We start from the raw sequence: 18894 nt of genomic DNA on the forward strand, positions 1-18894 counted from the left end.
TGTATTTTATTTTTTCAAATCGTGATTATAATTTGTTGGAAAAGAAAAATAAATGAAATATTTATTTTAAGGGTAAATATGTCAATTTAATATATCAGGGGGAAAAACTGCCACTTAAATAATTTAGGGGGGAAAAGTGCTATAAGTATATAACACATGGGGAAAAAGTGCCATTTTCCCTATTATTAAATTAGCAATATGGCTTCAACCAATGACAATATTGCTACTTCATTATGAGATGCTAGATCATGATCATGCTAATAGTTTTATTTTAAAAAATGTTTACTTTTTTTTTTTGGAAGACGAAATGTTAAATTTTAATATGTAAACAAACTAATTTAAATTTTATGAAGATGTCATTTTTAGTATTTTTACATTTATCGACTTATCAAAAAATTAATTTTACCAAACACTTTCAATCAGCTAGCTTAACAGCTCTTCAATTTTTAGCTCCGAGCTTATAACTTTTCAGCTTTAAGCTCCTTTTCAGCTATAAGCTAGGATCAGCTCCTAGCTTATAGCTTTTCAGCTAGATTTGCCAAACAGAGCCAAATACTATAGAGTACATATTAATTCTAAACTTAATCTTATAAAAAATTAAATTGTAAATAACTCAAGTTAAATCTTCTTAATTGAACTTGACATATAAAATGGAACGGAGGTGTATAAATTTAATCATTCTAATTGTGATGTGGAGTCTAAGTAGTGAGCACACGATGTGGAGCGGATGGTACAACTATGTCCACACCAACCAACCACACCAATGGCAGCGGGTTGTTGCACACACTTATTAAGTCTTCTTCCTCAAATAATAAAACGTTCTAATTTCTGCTCATAATTTCTGTCTGCAATGGAGGCTCAAGCCATCTTCTCCGGCTTTAATTTATCCGTTTACAAAATCCGAACCCGGATGCGATCCAGATTACACCCGACTCTTCACCTCTCTCCCGTACACTATCCCACTTTTTCGATTTTAACCCCTCCAGTGCCCCATTTCCGCCGTTACATCACCTCCTGCTCCGCCCACAACCACCGCCACGACCACCACGACCACCATAAACACCAGCATAATGGGCATCGTCATGATCACCACCACCACCACCACCATCACCATCACCATGGTGCCGGTGAGTGTAATGCGCAGCTAACAAAACCCCAGGAGGTTCTTCTGAACTTTGCGGACATGATCAGGTGGAGTCAACTGGCCAATTTTTTGCGGGAGAATTTGGAGCTCTGTTGTTGCTCCGCGGCTTTGTTTGTTGCTGCTGCGGCTTGCCCTTACGTGCTCCCTAAACCGGCGGTGAACCCTCTCCAGCGTGCCTTCGCAGCCATTGCCTTCCCTCTCGTTGGGGTATTTATAATTTTCCCTTCATATAGTCTAAATTCATTAGGTGTTGTTCGAATTTTTGTTTAAAACGAGTGATTATGTTTTCCATAAGTAGTTTCAAATGTAGAATCTCGGATGCAATTGATTCTATTCCGATCATTATTAACGATGTCCTGTCACATATGTGGCGAATACATTAGTGAAAAGTTTGAATGTTATGCTTTCATGGGAACTCATTATTGGATTTTCTTGTGCAATTCATTTGCTATTGATTATTGTGTAAGTTCGGTTATTTTCTGAATTTGTATGTCATGCTCCATGCCAGATTTCAGCTTCACTTGATGCCCTTACCGATATTGCTGGTGGAAAGATTAATATCCATGTGCTAATGGCTCTTGCAGCCTTTGCTTCAGTTTTCATGGGGAATCCATTGGAAGGTGGCTTGCTTTTGGCAATGTTTAATTTGTCTCATATAGGTATGCATACTCTTACTTGCTTACTTGCCTGTGGCTCTCCACTAGAGATGTTTGAATTCGTTGTCTAATAAATTTTTAACCACACAGCTGAAGAGTACTTCACAAGTCGCTCCAAAGTTGACGTAAACGAATTGAAAGAAAATCATCCGGAATTTGCTCTTTTGCTTGATGTAAATAATGGAAGCCTACCTAGTTTCTCCAACTTGACATATCACGAGGTCCCTGTTAGTGACTTGAAAGTTGGTTCGTTTATATTGGTCAAAGCTGGTGAGGTCTGTGCATTACACTTAGCTTTTATTGAATTGTATTTGAGTGTGTGTTTTAGTATATCTATGGTGTACATAGTTACTAGATTATTCTACTTATGATGATTCACTGTGTGGTGTTTTGTGAGTTTAAAATGATTATAATCCTAGGTTTTACTGTTGCTTTCATCAGTCTGTGCCTGTGGATTGTGAAGTTTTTAAAGGTAGCTCAACAATCACAGTTGAGCATTTGACTGGAGAGGTTAAACCTTTAGAGAAGAATGTTGGGGATAGCATGCCTGGGGGTGCAAGGAACCTGGATGGTATGTTGATAGTGAAGGTATGCTCCTTTACCTTGTGCACAACATTCATTTGAGATTTCTGTTTTTCTGTAAAACAAAGAATAAGGAATTTAGTGACCCATAGGATTTGAAGATAGGATTTGTTGTCTTGTTGCTTCCTTTAAAAATGCTTCCTTTAAAAATTCCCTACTTGCTTCTTTCTCTCCAAGTGTGATGTATTTTCCCCATCAAGCGTTCTACTTGCTTTGTCCTGTTTACAATTTAGGATCAACCAATTTATTTGATCCCCTTTCTTCATTTGATATTCTCTTACAATTTTTAAATTTGTCATTTCGTGTTTGGTGGAATTTTTATTATAGTTTCTAAATATGTATATTTTATTTACATATTTCAGATATTTAATTATTTGAGTACAAAACAAGTCAGAGTCAACTCTTGTTTTATGAACTATACAAATAAAATGGGATGGAGTGGGATGCAGTTCCTGTGTCTACGATGTTGTATGTAATTAATTACATGCTTTACCTTAGAGACTTCTAATCTTGTAAAGAAATTGCTTTTTATTTTATTCTGTACTTTGGAAGGAGGAATAGAGATAGCATCCATTGTTGGCAATCAATGTATTGATCTTTCTTATTCAAACTGCAATTTAGGCCAAGAAGACATGGAAAGAGTCAACACTGAGCCGGATTGTGCAGTTGACTGAAGAAGCTCAGCTAAGTAAACCAAAGCTTCAAAGATGGCTGGATAAATTTGGGGAGCAGTATAGCAAGGTTGTGGTACTTCTGTCCATTTCAGTTGCTGTGATTGGACCTTTTCTTTTCAGGTGGCCCTTCTTTAGTACCTCAGGTAATTCAAAGGCTTTCCTGTTAGAGCCATATTGTTTTTTGTTTTTTTGTTTTTTCCTGATTGTGTTATAATTTAGTCCAACTGCTCTCTGTTGTATGGTCCGTATCATGTCCTGGGGACAACTCTGACTTGTGTTAAAAAGAAGTAATAATATGTATGCTTGGTGTGTGTTTGAATGTACCATTTCATTGTTGGTGATCTCCCTTCATCCATGGTTTGAAGTGTGGGGGTAGGCTTTTGCTTATATGTGAGGTCAAGTACTTCATTGCTTGCCTACTCCAGATGAAAAATAATACATATGCAACTTTAATGTATGTATTCTTTTTCAGCCCTATTATTCTTTGAAGCCTGTTTTTTTTTTTTTTTTTTTTTTTTTTTTTTCATGTAGCTTGCAGAGGATCAATTTATAGAGCACTGGGACTCATGGTAGCTGCATCACCGTGTGCATTAGCTGTGGCTCCATTGGCGTATGCGACAGCTATCAGTGCTTGTGCTAGAAAGGTATTTCTTTTAATTTATTATTAATTTTTAATTTTTAATTTTACAGACTCATCTTATAGCTCTCAAGTGGCTGTATTTTGATGTATTATGTAAGCTATCAAGTCTAGTTTAGTTTCTCTGCCTAAGGAGGCATATGCCTACAGCACCAACAGAGAACCTGTGTAATACTGTTGAAGGTACACCTCACGTTGCAATATTGTGCAGCTGATCGAGGGCTATTACTTTGAATTTGAATTAAAGTTTGGTTAAGACCAATCTGTTATGTTTCTTGTATGAGTTCTGGCTTGATGAATGAAAATTATGAATTGCTTGTCTCTTGAATTCTCTGCTTAAACCTACACATACTGCATTACAGAGGAAAAACATTTAACAATAAGTCAGAAATTTGACTAATTAGAGTATTGGCTGAGCTTGGAGCAGAACAACTCATGCCCTGGTACCATTTGTGGAATCGTATTATTCATAGCTTTAGTGCATTTTGTTCGTAGGGAATATTACTTAAAGGTGGGCAAGTTCTTGATGCTCTAGCTTCTTGCCACAGTATTGCATTTGATAAAACCGGTACTTTGACAACTGGGGATTTTATGTGCAAAGCAATTGAACCAATCCATGGCCACATGAGCAGTCAGGAGAGACAATTTGCTTGTTGTTGTAAACCCACTTGTGAGACAGAAGCCCTTGCAGTTGCCGCTGCTATGGAGAAGGGTACTACTCACCCAATTGGAAGGTTGTTTATTAAATGGCATTATGTTTGGTGCCCTTTACTGCTAAATTGCTGTTTTCAAATGGACAGAAAACCCTTTAGTTCCTAAGACCTCCTAGTCCAGGATATTATTCTATATAGCTCTATTCTTTCTTCTTCTTCTTCTTCTTCTTCTTCTTCTTCTTTAAAAAAAAAAAAAAAAAAAAAAAATCTTTTGGGACTTTTGATACTCTAAAAAAAAAATAGAACATCCACATTATCTAGTCTAGAGTAAAATAAGAATCTTCCATGTTAAGATTTAAGAATCAATTTTCATAAAGTTGAACATTGTTTACGCATCTTGCCTTTGACTGTAGATATTGTTGGATTGTTATTTTTTTGCCCTTACTATCGATATCTAGTGAGCCTTGCATGTGAGGAAGAATACCAATTTTTTTGCCATTTTCTCAAATGAAAGGGACTCATTCCATATGATAATATGATTGCTGAATTTATGCTTTTAGTACTGGATATTAAATCTCTTGTTGTAAGATTGGACTCCATGACGTGCATACAGAATCATATATAGGAAGTCGAATGCTACAAATGCTTGAACCTTTTCATTACCCATTCTGTTCATTATTTATGCAGAGCTGTTATAGATCATAGTGCAGGGAAAGATCTCCCTTCACTTGCTGTTGAAAGTTTCGAAAATCTGCCCGGGAGAGGTGTCTTTGCAACGTTATCTAGCATGGAGGTATTGCATTATAGTAGCACATTATTTAAATTTTCATTTGTCACAACTAAATTACTATTATTGTGAGAAAAAGAAAGTTACTTAAATGAGTTGGAAATTGTTGAGTAAAATTCTCAGAAATGGACCCAGGCACTCTGCTATTCCTAGAAGGCTCCAAAATTCATCTTTTCCTTGTAACCATGTATAGTGGAATTGATAATTCAGAAGCATGAAATTTGGTCTTCTTTCTGTGGCTTCTATCTTGCTGTTGTGGTTCCATCAACTGCATTCCTATATGCCTACTCCAATAATTTCTTTGTCCCTTACATATGTCCTTGTCTACATAAATTATATACTCATATATCTTTGGGCATGAATGCATTTGGTTTTACAATGCATGTCTGGATATAGTTGTCCATTCACTGCAGATCTTCACTATTCTTTTCTCATCAAAATTGCAACGAATACTAATTTTAGATACTGTTGTATGTGCTTTGAATACATGGTAAAGTTAATTGTGTTGGTATTAGTTCTGCAAGATCCATTTTTTTTCCACTGGAAGGCATTTGAATTAACTTTTTTTTTTTTTTTTTGGTTAATAGGCAGGAACTGGAGGCAGCATACCATTTAAAGCCTCACTTGGTTCTGTTGAATATATTGCTTCACTTTATCAGTCTGAAGATGAATCAACAAAGATTAAGGAGGCTGTAAGGACTTCTATATATGGAGGAGATTTTGTTCGTGCTGCACTTTCTGTTAACAATAACAAGGTGATGACTTTTCCTTTATAGATAAGAATGCTATGTATTGCTGTTGTAACTAGTTTTTGTACATGGAAATAAATTGATCAACCATGCCCCCATCATTATCGATAAGTTTGGTTAAAATGTCTTAACCATGTCATTTCTCTTCTGATTATTTTATTCATATAAAGAGGTCAAACCGTGAATTGGACAACTAGTTTTTGTACTTGGAAGTCAATTGGTCAATTAGTGTCCAACTGTCCATCATTGTTGGTAAGTTTGATGAATCTGCAGTGAACCCCTTATATGTCTAAGTTCTTTCCTGATTATTGTATTCATATAAATTGTTTTGCATGCTCTTACTATTGACCTTCACCCTGAACCTTTGGCTTGCACAGAGATTTCTGAAGCTAAATTCAAATTTTCTATATAGGTGACTCTTTTTCACTTTGAAGATAAGCCTCGACCCGGGGTTTCTGATGTCATACACACATTACGTGAACAAGGAAAACTTCATGTAATGATGTTAACTGGTGACCATGAAGCAAGTGCATGGAGAGTTGCAAAGGCTGTGGGCATCAAAGAAGTTCACTGCAGCCTCAAACCGGAAGATAAGCTATATCACGTGACAAGCATTTCCAGAGATAAAGGTGATTTTCCATCTCATCTAAGCTTGAAACTAATTTGCTATATATTAAATCCCTAATTTCAAATGCACTTAAGAATATTTGACACCCAATAATTTATACCTTCTCAATGCACGGAGTATTTGAAGCAGAATATTTGTACCTTTCCTACAGGTGGGCTTATAATGGTAGGTGATGGCATCAATGATGCCCCTGCCCTTGCTGCTGCCACTGTAGGCATCGTACTAGCTGAACGTGCCAGTGCATCTGCTATAGCTGTTGCAGATGTGTTGTTGTTGCAAGACAATATTTCAGGCGTTCCATTCTGTGTGGCCAAATCACGGCAAACAACGTCCCTGGTATCCTTTCTTCCTTTTGGTTAGTGAGACTCTTGTTGCATTTCTGTTTTCAATTTGTACTGATGCACCTCTACTTTCAGATTAAGCAAAATGTGGCCCTTGCATTGTCTAGCATTGCCTTCGCCTCTCTTACATCAGTATTGGGATTTCTCCCCCTGTGGTTAACGGTGCGACTCTTTTCAATTATTTTCTCTGTTATAAGTTACCTATTCTTGTTACTGGGATTCAACTGCATATAATTCCTATCATTTCTTCATAAGTTGACTTCAGCAAGTGCCATCTGGTTCTTCCTTTCGAGCAAACATCATGTCATTATCTTCCCGTGTGGTTATCATGGCAGGTGCTTTTACACGAAGGTGGAACACTTGTTGTATGTTTGAATTCCATCCGCGCCCTTAACGACCCTATGTGGTCCTGGAAAGACGATATCTCGCAATTGATTAACAGATTGAGACATGTAATTATGGTATTCAGAAGGCATGAGATCATCCAAGGTACCATTCAAACTACTCCGTGATTTCCATCTCGTTGATCAACAACTCACAGATGCTCAGGATAAGTGTATGAAATATGAAGAGTTAAAGCTCTTGGGTATATGCTGAATTAACTGGTTAGTAGCCAACTTTGGAGTAGAATTCTCATTCCTATTCCTATTCCTATGAAAGGTAGCCGGTAGGTATTCCACCATCAGAAACAGGAAGGAAACAATGAATGAGTACTGTAAATGAACGGTGATAAGTGCATTTGTTATCATTTATTATTGAGAAAACAATTATTTTAATCTCTTAGTTATTTTATAGTAGTTAAATTAGTCTCTCAGTTGTAGCTTTAGCGGTGAATAAATGTAAGATATATACTGGTTTTTCATTTTTATAGGAACCGATCCCTCATTCTCGAATGGTTTAGCTACTAACGTTTGAACTTGATTTTTTTTTTTAATGGTTGAATGAGTTTGGTGTGAGACAGACGTGAGGTGTATAATGCATTTATGTTAAAATATAATACTTTCAATAAATTTATAAAAAATATTATATTTTAATTAAAGAATATTACATGTGTTACATATCTTAGATAATTTTTTTCTTTTTTTATAATTTAATTCGTGCTCTTTAATACATAAACTGAACATGATAGCTTTGAAGAATTATTAGATTGATTCTAAAATTCTAGCCAATAATTTTTCAAATTTAGCGACATATGTGTGGTTGTGTCCATTTTATATATGATCATAACATTTTATACAAGTTTTTTTTTTTTTTTTAGCGATATATTATTACTTAATATGTTAGGTGAGAATCTTCTAATTTGAGCATCAACGAGTATTCTCATATACCCTTGGGATGATTAAACTAAATTGATGTTGATAGATTCCAAACAATATTCCCATTTGCCACAATATTTGTTGATAAAGAATTTTCTTGGTTTTTTTTTTTCACTTTTTTTTTTTTTTTTTCTTTTCACAATCTAATTGATGCAGTAAAGATATACCCTTTTTATTTTATTTTTTTTATTAAGAATTATCCTAATAAAAGACAATTGAGATTTGAGAAAATTGATAAATTACTACATATCATTAGTGATTCTACATTCTCATCTTTACTTCACCTTATTACGTGACATATATAATTAATATTTTTTTTAAAGAGTCAACTAGACGGTTGAATTTTATACAAAAAAAATTATTAGACCTTAAACTTTTTTAAAAAATTACAATTAAACAGATTAACTTATCATTTTTGTACATTTTAACTCAATAGTCGATCATCCACCGGTAATTAGAGTTTCGACAATCGACAACCGGCAAGCGGAGAACGACATCAAAACCCTAAATTACCTGTTACTACTGGTAGATGATAACTTATTAAGTTTAGATGCACAAAAATGACAAGCTGATGTGTTTAATTACAATTTTTTAAAATTCAGCGACCTAATTGTTTATTTTATTTTATATATATAAACTTCAAGGATTTTTTTATTTAATTAATAAACATATTTACTTTTTAATGTGGGGAGAGATTGATCAATTCACAATAACTAATAAATTAAAAAACAAAATTACAATAAATGAACATTGGAAGGTAAAATAAAAATTACAATAAATGAACATTGGAAGGTAAAATAGCATCATTTCATATCATTATATTGTATCCCTTTATTATAGCTGTAACTTGAGTGGCTCATTTTTTATTAGCCAAGAACATGACAAAGGCGTGGGAACTGGGAAGTCCAGAATCAGACGCGCCCTGTTTTATAAAAATTCAAATATAACGGCTAGATATCCCGCTCCACCCTTACTACTTCAAACTCCCTCTCTATCGTCGTCTATCGCTAACTCGGCGGAGACAACACAGAGGCAAGCACACAAGGCCACATCTCATTCGACTGGCGTAGAGAAGATATTCACAGCAAAGAAATGGCGTCGAACATCGGAATGATGGACTCTGCTTACTTCATCGGGAGATCTGAGATCCTCTCCTGGATCAATTCCACTCTCCATCTCAATCTCTCCAAAGTCGAAGAGGTATAACCCTAGATCTTCCTAATCGGCGAATTCAGATTCCAGGTTTCTCTAAATTTCAGATTATAATCTCTCGAATTTCTATATCGTTGCAGGCTTGTACCGGTGCAGTTCACTGCCAACTTATGGATGCCGCTCATCCAGGGATGGTGCCGATGCACAAGGTCAATTTCGATGCCAAGAACGAGTACGAGATGATCCAGAACTACAAGGTCCTTCAAGATATCTTCAACAAACTCAAAATCACCAAGGTTTCTTTGATCCTTCTTTATCAATAACCTTTACCAGTATATATTTTTAGTTTTACTGTCTAGCCTTTAATTATATCCTGGTAGGAAAATGGAAATGACAGGTAGTTGAATTAGGATAGGAAATTGATTTGCTCTTTTTCCTCCTCTTTTGAAATTTCTTTCATACACAGTTTCTAGCGTTTATTGGATATATATTTGATTTGATATTATGTTATCAGCACATTGAAGTGACCAAACTGGTGAAAGGAAGGCCTCTGGATAACCTGGAGTTCATGCAGTGGATGAAGCGCTATTGTGACTCTGTCAGTGGAGGCGCTACACACGGGTAATTTCTCACATTTGATATTTCTTTTGTGATTTGATTCAATGATTAGTCTAGGAATCAGTTAGACTGCTTGTGTGTATATCATATCCTGGGTGAATTGGATTTTCTTGTCTCTATCTGCTTCAATCATTTGGTTTGATTTTGGAAAATCCTGACATGGATATGGGTTAACATATGCGATATATAAACAATTTTTTTTTTAATTATCTCGGATTGGTGTATCAGGTGGCTTGATTAGTCTTTTAGTTAAAGATTGTAGCCTGTATGTTATAGACTTGCAAAGGCAGCTTGTTGATGCTAGTAAGCTAGTTTGAACAAAATAGCTTATTCTTCAATCCCTCTTTATGTTTTTTAACAACCATTTTGTATGCCATTGCTAGTTTTGCTAGTTGTTCACCACTGGTGCAAGGTTTAAGTGTACACAATTGTGTTTTGCCTTCAGAAGTTTGGTTGCATCAATGCACTTATTCATCAAGTTTCTGTTGTTTGTTTCCCAAACTTCAATGTGACAGTTACAATGCTCTGGAGAGAAGAGAGGCCTGCAAGGGTGGAAGAGAAGCGAACAAGAAATCTGCTGCACCGCAACCTTCTGCCAAGACTGCAGCAGCTTCCACCAAGCATGCCCCTCACAATGGTCGCAGGAATGATGTAACCAATACAAGCTGTGCCACAAATCCTTCTGGAAAGACCTCTAGACCTTCTTCAAGCGGAGGCCGCCCTGTCTACTCTGAAACAGAAAAGGCTGCACATGTAAAACAGGTAGACTTCAACAAGTTTGTGATTAATCTTTTATACAAGTAATAATATTCCATAATAATATTGAAATGTTTTTTATAATATGCAGATCACAGAGTTGAAATTATCTATAGATAGTCTTGAGAAGGAGAGAGACTTCTACTTTGCAAAGCTGAGGGATATTGAAATTGTTTGCCAGTGCCCTGAGATTGAAAATCTACCAGTAATCTATTCCTCCCTTAATTCACACTATCTGTTTACAGAAAGCATAGAAATTTACAAGGATTGAATATGAATTTTCCATTGGTGTCTTGTGCTGCAGGTCGTTGAAGCGATTAAAAGAATATTATATGCTACAGACAGCGATGAATCAATCGTTGTAGAAGCTCAAGCCATGATCTCTCAGCAACAGCAAGTGGAGCCAGCAGATGACAACATACCTGAAGAAGAACCAGACAACAAGCAGAAAGTTGAGAATCAGAAGCGAAAAATTATCATCAATTCCGATGTTGATGTTGCTGCCAGCATCACCTTGTCTCCCAGGCAAAAGTTCGCTGATGCTTCCGATGTCCATTGCAGCGGATCACCCCTCGTGACTTACTGATCATCTTCTACTTGTTTCAATTCATGAATGATATATAGATTCTGCAACTTCCTTTTGTTATTTTTTATTGTGCTGGGGAATACTTTACCAATGTTGCACCCTGGGGGTGAACAGTATAGACTACAAAATTTTATGAATAGTGTACAATTTCCTATTATGAAGTGGCACTAGACTCTTTATTACGGAGTATTTTTCGATAATGTTAAGCGTATTGATTATATATATTTTGTAATAGAGTCAGTAGCATTCAAAAAAAAAAATATATATATATATATATATATATATATATATATATATATATATATTTCAAATAATAGTGGGCAAAATTTGGTAGAAACAATTTATAGGAGAGCCAGAGACGTTCGAGAAGATCGGAAATGAGCAGTTCCAGTTGTTCCAGTTCCCAAAAACATCGGAAAAACCACATGTAAGAATTATAAAATCTGATATATATTGTCATGACCTTTCACCAAAAACTACCTACATACCACCATGAATACATCTGTATCCAACAAGGTAAACTAACCCAGGAGAGATTAGCAGATACATATAATATTCATTCATTTGTTCATTTTAATGAATTGTCAGGAAATGAACGCAGAAGCTCAAATGGAGAGGAAGGTGGAGACGGTAGATTACCAGTCAAGTGCAGGGCAAGCGCAAGAACACAGGCCGGCGGTGGAGGTTATTCATCAGCCGGTGAGCAAGAAAACCAGCGGCGCTCTCCTCACAAACGCCGCCGCCAACGTCGTATCCACCCTCGACTCCGCCAAGGAGGTTATTTCTAAATTCTAATTCAAACACATAGAGATATGATATGATGTAAATAATGGTATTATAAGTTTTGATCTTCCATGCTTATTTAGTTGTTTTCATAGAATGCTCAACCCTAATGTGACTAATGAATATTAAGAGTTTTTTACTTGAATATTTGAAATAACATGTAATTTTCGTGATTCGATTTTGTGGTTTTTGAGAAACATTAATCTTTCGATAAAAACCTTTGTAACAAGTCACATATGAATTTGTCGTCAGAGAGTGCATGTTGAGTAAATCCTGATCTCAACAAAGGATAATAAGGAGGTAAATCAGCCTAAAATCTAAAACGCAGATCCTAAAGCCTAAAGCCTAGGGAGAGTTTGGATTGGTGGACGCAATATATGTATGGCCATATGGGTGCAGTGCCATTACTTTCGACTTTAGGCCATATGGGTGCAATGCCATTACTTTCAACTTTAGGCTTTTCATAATCGATCAGCTCAAACCATGAGAGATTAATTTGAAATCATAGTCTCAATTGGTGTCCATTTTTTAGAGTATTCAAGGGTGTGCCTGACAATCTTCTTGGGTGACGTTTATTTTGTGTGATTATTACCAATATGGCATGAACCCTCTCCAGCAAAAACCAGGCAGACACCATTAATGTTGTCATTGTTGTGTGAAGACATTTATTCCCTTATTATTTGGCAATTTCACACCCCTGAGATCAATGGATCAATGCCACAACCTGCCATGCCCTCTTGCATCATCGATGATGGCAAAACTTTTATGCTGTCAATAGGTATATGTACTCATTATATCGGAAAACTTTTATGATGTTGATCAATACAAGTACTTAGTGTCATTATGTATGGCATACATGAGGATATTAAATATTATTAACAATAGCATTTAATCTTATCATGTATTATATATAAGATATATATGATAGTATCGGGTATGATCAATGCTAATGTTAACAACATTTTAATGTTTTTAATTTCTACATATGATGAGTTGATTGGTTGGTGGAATATTGAATTCCTCATTTATGGACTACAGTCTACAGCCTGAAATAGAAGAATGGAAAGATAAACAAGTGTAGACATTAATATCATCATTGCAACACCATTTGACCAAAGAGGATGATGACTTCTCCGACTTAATTGCATCTTCAGAGATTTTTTTTTTTTTTTTTTTAAGTTTAATTAGTTTTAGGAGGAAATGGTGTTTTTGGTCTTTAAATTATGGCCTAATAACACAACTAATATAAGTCTAGCTTTAACCCTTCAATGTACGTTATCATAATCTGAGGTGCTTTCACGCAATGTTTGACAAAATCCTTAAAATGTCACATAAATTATTTTATAAAACATAAAGTAAGAGATGACAAAAAATCTGCTTTATAGACAATCGAGATAGGAAATGGGTGACAATATAAGGAATGAAAGCTATTGATGGGGATATTGGGGATGTGCTAATTAAAGACTTAGTAGGCCGACATTATTGGGTCGGGGATGAATCGAACGGGGAGCAGGCCGATGGTGTGGGGTGCCGCCGGAAGGGTGGCCGGCGACGGCACACCCAGCCCCCATCGCGCGGGGGCGACAGTATGCGACTGCCAGTGCCCTCGCGCGAGGGGCAGCACGCGGTACCATGAGGCCGCACGGGGTAGCCGCATGCAGGGTGGCACGACGCCTCGACGCAGTTCTCAGGCATACGTGCTCCGACGGACGCGGGAAGTGGCGGGCATAGCGGTGTTACGTGGGACACGTAGACGGGACAGAGGGAGTACGCTGTAAATAGGGGGTTTGGATTCTTAACAAGGGGCAAGAAGGACAAGACAGATACTACGATCTAGTGGTCTCTGGTCTATACTCTCAACCCAGCCACCTGGGTTTGAGTAGCATAGTTATTTTTTGTACGTACTATTTTGGGTGGACCCGGTCCTAATAAAAAAACCATCAGCTACTATTATCTTTTATAATTCAAGAATGATGTGCTATTAAAATTTATATATATATATATATATATATATATATATATATATATATATATATATATAAAGAGAATTAAAAGCAACCAAAACAAGTGCAAGAAGAGTTGGGAACCTTTGAAGAAGTTGTTGAAGGACAAAGCAGTCTTACAAGAGACTGGCAAACTAGTTCCAACACACTCCGAAGGTGTCCTATTGGAAACCCAAGGAATCTGCATAATGGAATGGGATGGGGAAATGATGTGTGCAAGTAAATGATAGATGTTTTATTTTTACTATTTTAAAAAATTTCAAAAAAAAAATCACAAATATTTTTAGACAATGTGAATTGCTTTTCATTATCTTTGATGGTTGAGGGTATTTATAAAAAACGAATATAAATAGTTAAGTCTGATAGTAGTGGGATGATTGTGTGAACATGGTCACCTCTCCATTTCCTCTTAGGATTTCTTTCATATGTATATGAATAGAATCTCTAAGTCTTAATGGTGTAATTATGTATTTAGGATGCTCCATTATATATCAATGTGCACGAAAAAACAATTAAGCAACTTGAAGAGTTGGTCTTAATTTTTTTTTACTCGAATGATAACAATAAGTAGAGGATATAATTACCTTTTAATATTTTTTAACAATATTTTGGTGGTGTTTAATTAGACTTTATACACAATCATGGGAATAGAATAGCCTAACTTTGACTTGACACTCGCCCTAAGAATAATGACCTAATTTACACGAGCAATTTAGAAGAATGCAAATTTGGAAGTATAAAAGTGTATAATCTAAATGTTAAAAAGTGCACATTAAGATTGATGACAGTGCACATTAGGAATGAAAAGCTAAAATATGTTTTTTCCCAATTTGAAGAAAAAATTCTCCCAATTTTTTTATATAGGAGGTAAATCGCGAGTCGCTCTGTCAGTCTCCAGGTTCTCACACCTTATTTGTACAGTCTATGCACAACAGCACAAGGGGCTTTCATCACCCCTAATCAATTAAGGTCTCCGATCCCCACATTGTCATTAGAGCAAGATTTTAGGATGATTGATGGAACCAACAAAACTAACCCCGCGGAAATAAAGCATACCTTTATTTCCCCTGTATAATGCACTATCAAGGTTTTTAGTTTCTATTTTGCCCCTAAAACTAATGGTGTTTTTAGATTTTGTTTTCCTCTATCAAATCTCTAAACTTCTACAATATTATAATTATACCACTTTTCTTCCCCGGTGCATCTAAAACCAATCATTTAACTATTGCCGTAATGGCGAATGATGAAGATTTTGAATTTATACCAAGTACAAGGTCAACGCTGTTCCCACACTTTTTAACTTTGAGTTGAGTTTACACAAGAGGCACGGCGTCGATATGTACCGTAACTTTTCCCTAGAGGCATCTTGCATTTTTTGTATGTGATAAGGGCCTATCACAGTAAATATGATGAGACCTTTGCCTTAATGAGTGCAAGCACCATGGCAGCAGCTCCTTAATTACACTGTACTCTATTTCCTCTGACCCTTTTTGGCTCATTAACCACTGTATCTCACTGACCTCCAATTCATTGCTTTGTTCTTTCTTGGACTGTACTATGAAACCCCATATCTGTTCTGTGTAGTTTTCCCCAAATTTTCACACCATTAAACTGCCACCCATACATGCATTCCATGTTCTCTCCAATCCAATACACACCAAACAAGTACTGGGAATGGAGCCATTTCTCATAATGGTATACAAAACAAATTTCATTTTCTCCCCATCCAGCTGGCTTACCATCCCTGCCTGCATTTTTCTAACCTCTCCTGTTTGCTCACATGCATGCTGTGTTGTCTGTCTGACCTTAATTTCTTCTTAATCTGTGTTTCATGGCATGTTAATGTGGTTGGAAATGGTGACAATGCAAATTCTTGATTATACAGCAGCTCCACACCCAATCCCTCTCTGTGTGTTGTGTATAAAAGCATCCTCAGAACTCAGAAGGGGAGAAGGTTCAGATGGGGACAAAAAGTTTGAGGTTTAAGAATTCTGCTGTCAAAACCTCAAATCACCAGGGATTCATGTAATGGTATCCATGATTTACCACAATGGTATCCAAGATTGGGGGTACCTCCAGTTAAGTTGGTCAGTTTGTTGATTTGGTAACCACAAAGTTACAAGTTTGACTCATAACAGGAGCGGGCTATTGAAATTGGCTTTCTGGCTTTGAATGATCAGCTATGGTCAACAAGGTTGATTTACCTCATTGTGGTCATTTTCCGACTAGGGTTACAAAGCGGGGTTTACCCAACACACACTCTCGGATAATGACTGCGAATTTTCCTCGTTACCATTTACCATTTAAGGGTGAGGATTGTGTAAAAATGTTGATGGGCATGAACTATTTAAGCAGGAAATTTGGTGTCAGAGCTCTATGGAGGCAATCCCAATCAAGTTGTTGACTTAGTAAACAAGTTTGACTTTCAATCGGAGTGGCCTATTGACCTTCTTTGTATGAGCCAGTCATCTATGACTTTTGGTTTACCTCATTATGATCATTTACCTATTAGAGTCATAAGACATAGTTTAAACAATGCACACATTCAAATAGTGACTATGAGTTTCATTCGTCACTAATAATTTTTTTTCTAAAAAATTACAATTTGGGGGTGAGGGGAGTGTAAAAATGTTGATGGGAAGTTCTCAAAAAAAAAAAAAATGTTGATGGGAATGAACTGTTTAAACAGGAAATTTGGTGTCAGAGGACAGTGATGCTGCCCAGTACGATCTTTTTGAATATTAAAAATCCTACCAGTTCGCTGCAAGAACAGGTAATTTATAAATGTGTTCCAAATTAAATTTTCACACAGAGAATTTGGTAGGACACAGATATATGCACAAGTAGCAATGTTGAAGGGTCAAACAAGAACCACTTACACAGTTACACTACACCATACCCAATGATTCCTATGAATGAATTCTGTGTCTCACATTTTCTATTTTTCCCATTAATTGTGTCTTACATTTATTTATTTTTTCATTTTATGTTGCACAGCACCTATAAATGCATGTTTGTTTGATGCCTTGTCAATTGATATTGAATAATCACATTAAATTTTGACTAATTTAAGGTCGAATTAGTGAGAAATCCTAAATAAAGGGGTGTTTGGTAAATAGTTATTAGCTGGTAGTTATTAACTGATTGAGTTACTGAGTTTGATTAGTTGATAATATTGGCTGATTGTAAAAAAATATTTGGTAAATTAACTGTTAGGTAATAGTTAATTATATGCAAAATGACTTTCTCAAAAAATTAATAAAAAAATTGTTTTGAGCAACTTTTTAAATTTTAGCCTTTTGGAGCAATAAGCTGTTACAAAAAAACTAATTAACCAAACACTTATATTAATTATTTAATAAATCAAATAACTAATAGTGGTCAAACAAGTCAAAATTGACTAGGCGGACTATTTTACCAAATAGGGCCAAAGACATCTCTTATTATGTTTGAACCACGAAAGGAAAAATGGTCAAATAAGTCTGTAAATTTTATGAAAAGGGATCTTTGTGTATAGAATATGATTGGAATTTGTTGGTTGAGGGGGTAGGGAATGAATATCCTAATTTTATACATACGAAAAAGAGGGAAATGATTATTAAAAGGCAGAGAGTGATTGGTCAAAGTGGGAGATTTAGAAAGCCCGGACAGCACATTATTCCAGAATAATTGGGTGGGGCCCAAATGGGCTTGCTGTTCCGTTGAAAACACACTACTACTACTTCTTCTCTGGGAGGGGTTAGGAAATAGGAATCATTTTTTCTTGACTTGCATATCAAACCCATAACGACTTTAAAGTAGAAAACGCCAAACACCCCCCACCCCCTGGGATCAAACCAAACATCCTCAAAAATTCAAGACTGCCCACCACCCCCCATATGACCTTGTCAAAATCATATAATTTAAACCTATGTTTCAAAGGTTGGTTTATACTCTTGTCGCTTCATACAAACAGTTCAGAGACTACACACAAAACCCATCCCTGTTTTTTTAGCGACAAGAGAAACTCACAGTCATTACTCAAATATGGACTTGTTACCCTAACCGACAAATGATCACAAGAAGGTAAACCAGCCTAAGTTACGCATAACTGACTGGCTCAAACCAAGAAGGCCAATAAACCGCTCACACAGGAATCGATTCAGAATTTATAATCTTATAGTTACCAAAGCCAAGAGACTGGCCAATAATAATATACCCCTTTTTTTGTTATGTGGTCTTTGAGTTTAGAAGCCATGCATGTTACACACAGCTCTATAGTGGGTGCTAAAGTTTTCAAATTCTAGTTCATTTGGGTGGTGTGCAGAGGGAGATGAAAGGCAAGATCCCTATCATATCAAAATCCAGGTACCAGATATGAAGCAGCCTTAATAGTCAAACACTACACAACATGTTTTGCCAAATGCAGAGAATAAAGCTTTGGGTAAGATTAAGAGTTTTCGATTTCAAAGCAAGGTCAAAACTTTGAAACAAATGCCCCTATGCAACAATACAAAATTGTGCTGGCCAACAACCTATTCCTGCTCCAAGACCACATCTATCCACAATGTGATAAGTTAGATCAGTTAACAAGTCCATTTCCAGCCTGTCAATGATTTCTTAAGTCAAAGATTTGTTTTATGTTAAGAAAACAAGGATTCTTAAGTCAAAGATTTGTTTTTTGTTAAGAAAACAAGGAAACTTAGGACACCCACCTCTATCTATGGTTCACTTGAGAGTTCAGACCTTAGTGATAAGTCATGGCTATAGATAACAAGGTTGCCTTTCTTGAATATTCATTGCCAATGTTCATATCGCAAAGCAATAAATGCTAGGATGCAACTCAAGGG

General features: G+C 36.1%; 2 protein-coding genes across 6 annotated transcripts; both read left to right on the forward strand.

The window, feature by feature from the left end:
• Positions 1-699: 699 nt before the first annotated feature.
• On the forward strand, positions 700-7755 carry LOC109177917 (probable cadmium/zinc-transporting ATPase HMA1, chloroplastic). Its single transcript, XM_019327412.1, has 13 exons — positions 700-1351; positions 1653-1803; positions 1891-2075; positions 2242-2388; positions 3004-3199; positions 3588-3700; positions 4189-4427; positions 5034-5139; positions 5721-5888; positions 6295-6511; positions 6662-6846; positions 6927-7013; positions 7187-7755. Exons 1-13 carry the CDS (start codon positions 851-853, stop codon positions 7361-7363), a joined length of 2472 nt encoding a protein of 823 aa, XP_019182957.1. The 5' UTR covers positions 700-850; the 3' UTR covers positions 7364-7755.
• A 1349-nt stretch (positions 7756-9104) lies between these two features.
• On the forward strand, positions 9105-11438 carry LOC109177524 (microtubule-associated protein RP/EB family member 1C). Of its 5 annotated transcripts, none has more exons than XM_019326897.1 (7): positions 9105-9321; positions 9358-9367; positions 9460-9615; positions 9834-9940; positions 10453-10699; positions 10785-10898; positions 10998-11436. In XM_019326897.1, the coding sequence occupies exons 1-7, from the start codon at positions 9260-9262 to the stop codon at positions 11277-11279; spliced, it is 978 nt and encodes a 325-aa protein (XP_019182442.1). In that variant the 5' UTR covers positions 9105-9259; the 3' UTR covers positions 11280-11436. The 5 variants fall into 5 exon arrangements, 3 of the variants coding, with proteins under 3 accessions (XP_019182442.1, XP_019182441.1, XP_019182440.1); XM_019326896.1 differs by having other exon boundaries at positions 9114-9172; positions 9203-9367; positions 10998-11279; XR_002053600.1 differs by having other exon boundaries at positions 9191-9367; positions 10998-11347; positions 11399-11438.
• The last annotated feature ends 7456 nt before the right edge of the window (positions 11439-18894 follow it).

Source organism: Ipomoea nil, unplaced genomic scaffold, assembly GCF_001879475.1.
Source record: "Ipomoea nil cultivar Tokyo-kokei standard unplaced genomic scaffold, Asagao_1.1 scaffold0805, whole genome shotgun sequence".
NCBI classification, from domain to species: domain Eukaryota; kingdom Viridiplantae; phylum Streptophyta; class Magnoliopsida; order Solanales; family Convolvulaceae; genus Ipomoea; species Ipomoea nil.